The 10,002-nt window shown below is 47.9% G+C and overlaps 1 protein-coding gene across 3 annotated transcripts; it reads right to left on the bottom strand.

Moving 5' to 3' along the window:
• Positions 1-498: 498 nt before the first annotated feature.
• LOC125545297 (phosphatidylinositol:ceramide inositolphosphotransferase) lies at positions 499-4,735 on the bottom strand. Of its 3 annotated transcripts, XM_048709196.2 has the most exons (12): positions 4,320-4,732; positions 4,134-4,223; positions 3,008-3,094; positions 2,846-2,914; positions 2,221-2,301; positions 2,074-2,145; positions 1,900-1,960; positions 1,727-1,829; positions 1,509-1,604; positions 1,382-1,428; positions 1,141-1,301; positions 499-931 (listed from the first exon to the last, which is right to left on the bottom strand). In XM_048709196.2, the coding sequence occupies exons 1-12, from the start codon at positions 4,350-4,352 to the stop codon at positions 851-853; spliced, it is 981 nt and encodes a 326-aa protein (XP_048565153.1). In that variant the 5' UTR covers positions 4,353-4,732; the 3' UTR covers positions 499-850. The 3 variants fall into 3 exon arrangements, with proteins under 3 accessions (XP_048565153.1, XP_087369616.1, XP_048565154.1); XM_087513490.1 differs by having other exon boundaries at positions 2,074-2,301; positions 4,320-4,735; XM_048709197.2 differs by lacking the exon at positions 2,846-2,914 and having other exon boundaries at positions 4,320-4,734.
• Positions 4,736-10,002: the final 5,267 nt, after the last annotated feature.

Genomic DNA, 10,002 nt, shown 5'->3' with positions numbered 1-10,002 from the left:
TTTTTGTTGTTGTTGGCCTGCAACATCCATGCATGCACCAATTAATCCATTAGTGTCTTTTTCACATCAGATGATCGTGACGGTGCCGGTGAGTCCTACTGCCAAAGACCCTGGCAGTAGGTTGTGCTACCCTATCGTTGAGACCAATGACTGTAGAAAATTGGTCAGATACTGAAATTTTTATGAACCAGGGTAAGATTTGGCCGAATTTTTCAAAAAGGGTCAAAACACCAAAATCGTCCACCCCCCGCTGCACATGATGGCCGCAGCTGTGGTACTGGCATCGTGCACAGAATGCCCGCGACACCTTTCGCGGCGCACATTTGAATGAGCGTTTTTGCTTTACAGCGAGCGAGCGGAACAGCAAGCGAGCGGCGGCATGTCCGTGACCAGGCGCTCTCGTCTCCCGTGACCCAGCCAGGTCAGGCCATTCCATCCGCCCGGCCCATTCAAAGGAGCCACGCGCGTCGGCTGGGACGACCAACCGGAGCAGATTCGTTCATGCCAACATAAGTAAACACTAGTAAAATTTTCACCAAATACATCAATAGTTATGTACACCGAGAACAGATTTTCAATGTTTTGCTAGGTGTTCCTCGCATCCCCGACATCTAAAACTGCGAAACCACAAAATCGATGATCGGATAGGCCGGCCCACGGGGCAACCTGCCTGAGAGAAGCCACGAGATTATGGCTCCCTTCTTTTACAGCATCGTTCACTACTTCAGCGCCTTGCCCCATTCAGTACAGCGGGACTGCAGCAGCAGAGATAGGAGTAGCTTCTTTTTTTTTCCGACTGTCAGATTGCCCTGTAGATGTGAAAGACAAGCACCCGACGAAAAGCAGTCGGTCATGTACCGTTGGGAACGGCATCAGAGAGCGTGTGGTTCATGTCTTCGCCATGCTTTCCGTTCATCGGCATCCATTGTCGCTGCAATGGCCAGGAAAACATAGATTAGGAAAACAGCGAAAAACAGCTAGATGTCATTGTCTACAGCTACAAACGGAGTTTCAACACACGATGATCTGTTAACTCCCAAGAAAAAACAAAGGGTGTTATGATATGTTGTATTTTAACTGCAAATGTAGTGAAATGTGAATGAACTATCAATGTGCACATCAAAAGCCTATGTATAATACCCGATCAGTAGAATCAACGGTGTTTCCATTCAATAACTTATGGTGTTCGTCCTTCATTTTGTTATCCTTCTCGGGCTTGTGGAGCTCTTCCTTCATCCTGTCACTTTTATCTTTTGTGCTTACTGGAAGCAAAGATAACCCACTTGTACGATCCGGCATTTCTGCAGAATTGCGGCGAAGCTTGTTATATAGTGCTTCATACAGAAAACTCTATGATTCCAAGATGCTAAGACTTAGGTACCTGGGAGGTTCTTGTCAACAAAGAATACAACCAAATTGACAGTATACCTGCGGAGAGAGGATCGGTCAAACGGAAGGCAGATGCCGATGCAATATAATCATATTATTGAAAGGGAATTTGATCCTACCAAGCAACAACAACATCCACGGTGTAGTGCTTGCGAGAAGCAATGATAAGGAGACTTTGGATGATGGCCATCAACCAGGCAAATAGCTTAATCAACCTAGAAAAACAAGATCCACCAATTATACTAGAGCATGTGATCAGTGTACGAGCTAGCAGGCCACCTATGCGAAATCAAATGCACATGTACAGGCACAAACACCTACACAGATATTTCAATACCTTTTTGATCCATATTTATGGTATGTACGGACAAAGACAAGAGTAAAGATCATGTGAGATGAAAATATCAGATCACCACAGCCAAAAAGCACTCCACGAGGAACTGCAAAGAATAGTCCGAGATCAATAAAACTTCCACTTAGAACACTCAACCCAACAAATGAAAGGCTTACAGTTGATCAGGAGCACTTCAAGAACATTTTTGGGTGGTGGAAGAGTGGCCAGTTTCGAGCCCTATAAAAGCAAAGTAAATGGATTCAGTGAGGCCTTCATGCAAAGCTCTTGCGAGTGATAAGATAGAACATATGTATGCTTTAGCTACAATGAGATTGAGAGTTTAAGGTTACCTCACGACAGTGATAATTTGGGCCAGGAAGCTGAGTGGAATAGAATGTAATAATTCGCAAAAACTGTGAAGCCTGGAGGAGAAAAATGTCGCTGGTTGGGACATGGATATAATTATGGAAGTTATGAGTTAGGACAGCCATACTTACGACTAAAAATGCAAGCACCCTGCGCCAGAGTAGAACAGTGTAGAAACGTTTGCTATGATAAACAAAAGGGTGAAAACTCCACTGCAATACCACGAATAAATTGTCAAAACTCGCAATCCTAGTATATTATCAAGCATTATAAGAAAACTAGCATCAGAAAGAAAATTGTCCAGAAGATGCAGAGAGGAGCAAGGCAAAGGAATGACTCAGGTTAATCCACCAGAAAGAAGTATATTTGACGAACGTGAGAACATCCTAAATCTCATAAGAACATGTTGAACATAACAAATATCACCCAAAAAAGCATTGTCATAAATTTTGACATAGCAAACGCAGTAAGTGAAAGTTCTGGCAACAATTTATAGGACAGCAATCGACTAAGCCATTGTGTACACAATCTTCACAATCAATCTATATAACCATCACTTGTTCTATTTATTCTCGATTAAATTGCCTTCAAACTGTGTTGGTTGCTTGCTAAGACTAGCTGGTGGTTGTTTTTCCCCCCACATTTTTACGTCTTTGGATACATCATACCGGGTCAAATCATCATACATAATAAGTAAAGAAAAGGGATGCTAAAATCTTCTCAATCAACATACAGTGGAGCGAACAAGTCACCTACCAACAGAAATGAAAGGAAGATGCAAGTGAATACAGTCTCACTAAGATAACCTTTGTCTTGCCCGAGCTCCTAAAAACACGGAGAAATGACACCAGTGGTCCAAATAAATCAGCATCAAGTATTTCCAAATGATATGAACTGAACTATAAGCAGATGACATACCGGAAGGGCCATAAATCCCATGTCCTGGAGTATTGGACCGGGCCGATGCAAGTAATGTACTCCTCGAGCAGCCAATCCATGAATATACTGATTACAGATAAAATAGTTCCATGAATCTCAACACAATCCATTAATGACCAAAACATATATTGTCAATGAGTACAATCTTAGAAGACAGTGCAGAATAATGAACTGGTGTTAGTAATTTTCCGCTCTCTCAAACAGAGAACCTGAACAAATTATGAGAAAATAAATCTTTATTACTACATGATCACAAAGCTAGCCAAAGGGTTCTATTTCGTGTGCAATATCTCTCACGAGATCCTGTCGTCCATGGTGCTATTCCTGTTTCTTAATAGTTTAGTTTGTGGTTTTGTTTCAATAAAGATCAGCGTATTGCTCAGAAAATCCTTGCATCGATGAACAGAGCCTTCTGAAAAAGGTCACTGATAACAGTCTCCAGATCAAAACACCCACAAGTTATGCGCATGGGCATGGTTGCGTGAAGAACAATACTAGTTTCAAGGAGGATTGATGCAGGAGAAGAAATGCTGAAATAACTGGATAATTAGGGGAGTGTGTTTTTCGAGTCAATTTATCCAATGCAATCACAGCAACAGTTAATGCTGAACATATTCTCCATGTGAATTCGCACCTAGAATGCAACCTACTCCCTCTGTCCCAAAATAAGTGACTCAACTTTGTACTAACTTTGTTACAAGCCATCAGGTCTTAATGCTGCATATACAGAACACACATCACAGAGCAAATTTCAAGGCATGCTTCCTTCTGAGGCACTCTCGGCCTGATTAAGAACACCTTTGGCACGAACTTGTGTATAATTTAGCACGATTAATTCAACCAACTACAAACTCATCATCGGAGTCAAACCAGCCCTCCAAATCCAACACACGAATTAGCAGCAGTTATTAGCCTAGAAAGGAATCAACAGCAGGCTAACAAAAAGTGCAAAAGAAAAAAGGGGGGTGAACGATCCGTCTCGTCAAAGTCAACATTCAGACTCGGCGGCTCAGAGAACAGAAGCGCCGACTAACAGAGCACGCCATGGTCTGATACTTATACACACGGGAGAAAGCAATTCAGCAAAACGAACTGAGGGGTTCACCTGAAACACAATTCCGGCTAGTAGCAGGTGCCACTTCTCGAACAGAAGCTGCAGCTCCACCGAAGTCTCCGCGCACACCTTCCTCCATAGCTGCAAGAGGCCAATCGGAGAAAAAAAAAAGAGCTTAACAAACCATACCAGAATAAGACATGGGGGCCAGCCCCCACACGGCCAACGAATCGATACCTTGGTTGCCTCCCTCGCGATGTAAATCGTCATGGCCGCAGCGCTCGCTCCCCGTCGGCCGACTGCAGCTAACACCGGCTGGGTTCACAACCATGCTCCGATCCGCACATCACCGCCGGGATCTCGCGCGGGAGCTCGCCGCCTCGGGAACGCCGCGAGATCGGCGGCGCCGCCTCCGAGCGGGCGACGGCACCCGAGCAGCTAAGCTTTGGGCGCCCCCGGCGAGGGGAGGGCAGGGGCGCGAGCGAGCGAGCGTGATCTCCGGCGGCGCGACGGGTGGAGGTGGGTGGCCGCCGCTGAGGAGTCACGCGGCGACGGGGACACGGCGTCGACGGTTTGAATCGGGGGCTGGAGGGGGCCGGCTCGCGGAAACGGGGCCGGGGAAGTGGGCGTTTTGGTAAAAGTGGCGGGCTTAATAACAGCTTAAGTAACAGCTTGAGCAGCTCTCTGCTGGCCGCGTTAATTTTTAGGCACCGCCCGCTGGATTTCACGGTTTGCGCTGTTGCTCGATGTGTCCGGCTAATCGGGCGCAAGATTATAAATTCGGATTCATCTAAAGTGGTGATTTAAACGCTTTTATATCTGTTTACGAAAGGGGTATTATGAAAAAAAGTGAATTATGTTTCGAAAGAAACATCTTAAATTACAAGTGTTTGTTTTCATTTTCTGTGAGATTATGATAAAATTCACCGAAATTCAGTAGGCATTGAAATATTTACCTTTCGGTTAAAATGTCAGGTAATTTTAGTAGTGCACATGGATTTAAATATATATTTAATATACTTTCCTAATGAATTCCAATATTTGGTTGAATCCAATTGAATGTTTCAGCATTTTGGCCGAGATGCAAACCGAATTAACTTAAATTTCAATGATTTCGGTTGTTGCTGAAATATTTCTGAAACTGAAAGCGAGAGCATTACTGCTCACTACGCTCTCTCATGCAAAATAGAACGATCGTTTTTCTGTTTATCCATGTTAATTTCTCTTGGCAAATTGATGGCCACTAATGCAATGAAGCAATTGGCTTTAATATACTTATCGTATGAAAGGGTTGAAAGAGACAATTGTTAGTCTAGGTAGAAAAGCACATATTTTTGGTGGTGAATATTTGTTGAAATCGAAGTAACTTACTCGCTTTTGTAGAAATAAAAAACGACAACATCATGTTGGGTCGCGAGAGTTTGGTTGTTCTGTGCGAATGAGACTCGTGAATAATCCTATCAAAGACAAGAAAACAAAAGACATCAGATACATCAAGTCAAAATCGACCAGCAATAGCCCATTGTGAAGAGGATGTGGACACCACCAACATACTCTCCCTTTTCGCAAAGTTACTTGTTGGTACATTCATTCATAAAAAAAGGATGTGACTTATAACTTGCTATTTACTGAAAATTTCTGTTACCGGATGAGCCTCAAACCATCAATCGATGGGCAGATGGTAAGTAACCATACAATCATGGAGTCTGGCCGGGTGTCACCACTCACCAGAGAATCAAACTTTACAAAACCCATCCACATCACCCGGACCTTATTCTGCGCAAGGTTGGCACAAAGAGGCAAATTCCCACGCACACGGAGCGCAAACCATCTGGACGATTCGTGGGCAGCCGTCCCTTCAGCGGACACCGAACATTCGACAGGAATAACGGGTTGTTTTTGCCGGTGGACAGGAAGGGACGGCCGCCGATCGATCGAATTCGCCGGCCTTATTCATGTGCACGCACGTCCGTCTGCGCCTACCTACCAACTGCTTGCTAACATGGGCATGTGCCGAGCCAGTTCATGCGGCGTGGGATGCGGCGCGAGCAAATCTGCTGGGGCGCGCGCACCACCGCAATCGCGGTGTACGCGCCGCGGGAGCACATGACGACGTCGTGGGCGGCGGAGGGTTGGAGTGGTAGGCTTGTACGCGTCCGGCGGGGAGAGGCTTCGCCGTCGCGGCGAAGCGGACGCGAGTGGACGGGAAAGAGACGCGACGGGGCCGCGGTGGAGCCGTCCGTCCATCCCGTGTCCTGCTCGAGCCGGGGGCGCTTTCGTGCGGAGAGGCCGAGACGTCGGCGTCTGAATCTTGTTGTCTTTTGCGTGGCGCAGTCGGTCGCCGTCGTCTGACGTCTCCGCTTGTGTTGTGTTTTTATTCATTCAGGTGCTGATCACCGATCGTAGTGGCGCATCACGGTGCACATTATCTGAATGTTTGTTATTGGGTCCCGATAACTGCCACATATGTGGTGTATTGGGTAGTTGTGCCACACGCCTCGTGTGGCATAGACAGCAACCAGCCCACACATTTACGTGTGGGCAAAACAACTAATGCCCACACATGTCTTTTTTTCCCTCCTGAACCCTCTCACACGCGTTCGTGTGGGCGAAATTGATAACGCCCACACGCCCGTATGTCAGGCTTCGTACCCTTCTGATCCCGCACGCGATGCGTGACGCCCATCGCGCGCCCGCAGTTGCTATGGTCCAGACCCTCGTCCATGTTCGTTTATCTGCAGTTGCCATGTCGCTGAACTACGGTTGCCATGTCGGACAACTATAGTTGCCATGGTTGCTCAACTGCAGTTGCCATGTATGGTCTGATCTAATGTAGTTGCCATGATTTCATAACTTTAGGAGTTGCCACATACTAACACTAGGCAGTTGAGAGAGTTGCCATGTGCTCACAAGCATGCTAGGGTAGTTGCCATGTAAAAAGGAAGAGTTGCCATCTGCTTACGTGCACGTTAGGGCAGTTGCCATGTACGTGCACGTTGGGGCAGTTGCCATGTATCATGCAAAAACACATGGCAACTCGGTAAAAGACAGTTGCCATCTGCTTACGTGCACACTAGGCAGTTGCCGTGTACCCTACAAAAACATATTGCAACTCGGGTAAAAAAAGAAAGTTGCCACCTGCTTATAAAGCACACTAGAGGCAGTTGCCATGTGCGCTGCAAAAACACATGGCAACTAGCAGCTTACGTATGGGAGAGGAGATGGGCGTGTGGGCGAGATGGCAAATGCCCACACACCAGCCCTTGTGCGTGACTGAAAACTGGTGTGTGGGTGAACTGCTAAACGCTCACACACCAGCCCCTCCGTGTGGTAAAACGGATGTGTGGGCGAACTATGTCACACACCACACACACGCCTTGTCCTACGTGGCACAGAAAATCAACCAGATTGTGTCAAAATTCGTGCATATAATACTGGACGGTGATGGATGCGTGTGGTCGAGATGGTCAACGCCCACACGTGTGGGCATTAACATTTCCGTTGTTATTTTCTAGCAAAAGCAAAAGTACCGTGAGTTGTAACGGGAGGAAAAAAAAGCCACTAACCCATTAGCCATAACTCAAGACCCTAATAGTTTCACGTCATTTATTTCTTTTTTAGAATGAAGACGCTGGACGCGTCCGGCTTTAAATTAATAAAGCCCACAACTAGGCAGCGTGACTGACAGAGTCTTAGATCACAAACACGAGCACGAAGGCTCCGGCCAAAGCGAGTGCGTAGTCTGGAGAGTTATCGGGCAGGCCGAAAGCAGCACGGAGCAAGCAAAGTAGATTACATGGCTCAAAGCCTGAACTTAGAGCACGCAGGCTCGCTCGTGCGCAAACCAAAAGGGCCACTTCACGTCGAAGAAGTGGCTGTTGGCTCCCTAGCCATCACGTAGACTTGGCGAAGACGGTCTTGTGCATGTTTGAGTTTATCAGCATCCTTGCGCCTCGTCAAGTTTGTTCCTAGTGAGCCAGAGAGCCCAGACCAGAGCTCCCACACAACTCCAAAGAACGCGTTTGTTGCCTCCTTGAACAGAGTCAACAATGGTCACGAGATCGGCGGTCGAGCACGAGTTCCATGTGGTGTTGGCTGCGGTACGAACCGCACTCCAAGCGAAACGAGCTAACGGGCAACGAAAAAACACGTGATTCGCGTCTTCCGGGACGTTGCAAATCGCACATAGGCCGGACGCCGGGCCATTGCGTTTGGCAACGTTGGCCAAGGTGGGAAATCTGTTACGAAACAGTTGCCAAAAGAACACCTTAATTTTAAGCGGGAGTCGCGCATTCCATAGACCTTTCGGCACTTGGGAGGACTGGCCCTGGCAAAGTTTCCGATATAGCGACTTGACAGAGAACTTGCTAGAGGGGGTAAGGGACCAAGTCACTGTGTCCTCGTGCGAGGAAAGCGCCACCGGCGCGATAAGTGCAAGCAAGTCCGTGAGGTGGGCTTGTTCAGTTCCCGTTAACTCACGTTGGAAGTAAATCGCCGGGGGAGAGGAGGCGAGTGCCATGGCAACGTGCTGCTCCGGATTAACCGCCAGGCTGTAGAGGTCCTAGAAGTCTTGCCATAGAGGCCGGGTTCCCACCCAATGATCTAACCAGAAACGGGCCGAACGCCCATTGCCAATGCCGAACTTGGCACCCATAGCGAAAGCCGGCCGGACCGCTTGCAGGTCGTTCCAGAAAGGAGAGCCCCTCGCCGCTCCTTCAAAGAAATTCCCGGACGGGAAGTACTTTGCACGCAACAGGTCTACCCACAAACCCGTGGCCCCCTGCGAAAGCTTCCAAATCCACTTATACATCAGCGAGATGTTGAGGATTCTAGTGTTCGTGATTCCTAGCCCTCCCTGGGCTTTGGGACGGAAAACCGCCTCCCATCTAACCATGTGGTACTTGCACTTGGGTCCCGATCCTTCCCAAAAGAAACGGGACTGGGGTGTGTCCATCTTGGCATGCACCCCTTCTGCCAGTAGGAAAAGGCCCATGGCAAATTGCGGCAGCGAGGAGAGACTCGCATTCGTGAGCACCAACCGAGTTGCAGAGGACAGAAATTTTCCCCTCCATGGGCTTACCCGCCCTCCCACCTTAGTCCAGAGCGGAGCCCACCCCTCTATCGAGACGCGTTTGGCATCCAACGGGAGGCCCAGATAGGTAAACGGAAGTTTTCCTAGTTTACAATTCAGTAGATCCGCGATACGTCTACCTTCCTTCTCGTCTATGCACATGGGCATCACTTCGCACTTGTGAAAATTGATTTTAAGGCCCGACATGAGTTCGAAGCTGATAAGCAAGGCTTTAACTGTGCCACGCTGTGGAGGTCCGGCTGAAATAGCAATAGCGTATCGTCCGCATATTGCAAATGTGATATCCCCCCTGGGATGAGGTGTCCCAACACCCCTTTAATGTGCCTAGCCTCCACGGCTTTCCTCAGCATTGCTGCCAGCGCATCCGCGACAAAATTGAACAAGATCGGTGACATGGGATCACCTTGGCGTAAGCCACGCTTGTTCCTGAAGAAGTTCCCTACTTCTCCGTTCACCGAGACCGCAGTTTGGCCCCCCGAGACCAGTTGCATGACTCGGTGCACCCACACCGATGAGAAGCCTCTGCTAGTGAGGATTTGTCGGAGAAAATCCCAATTAACGCGATTGTAAGCCTTCTCGAAATCTAATTTGAGGAGGATCGCAGGTTCGTGCGTGCGTTTGAGCTCGTGAAGGGTCTCTTGCAAGGTTAATGGCCCCTCCAAAATATTCCTACCGCGAATGAACGCCGACTGCGCACGACTAATGGTGCGATGAGCGATCGGCGTGAGTCGAGTGGCGCAACCTTTAGCACATATTTTGGAAGGTACGTTAATGAGCGCAATGGGTCTGTACTGGCGGATGTTGTCCGCACCAGGTACTTTTAGAATT

The sequence above is a fragment of the Triticum urartu genome, chromosome 3A, assembly GCF_056163025.1.
Source record: "Triticum urartu cultivar PI428250 chromosome 3A, HENAU_Tu73, whole genome shotgun sequence".
Lineage (NCBI taxonomy): Eukaryota > Viridiplantae > Streptophyta > Magnoliopsida > Poales > Poaceae > Triticum > Triticum urartu.
The sequence above is the reverse complement of the archived record's forward strand: the minus strand, read 5'-3'. Positions and strand labels throughout refer to the sequence as shown.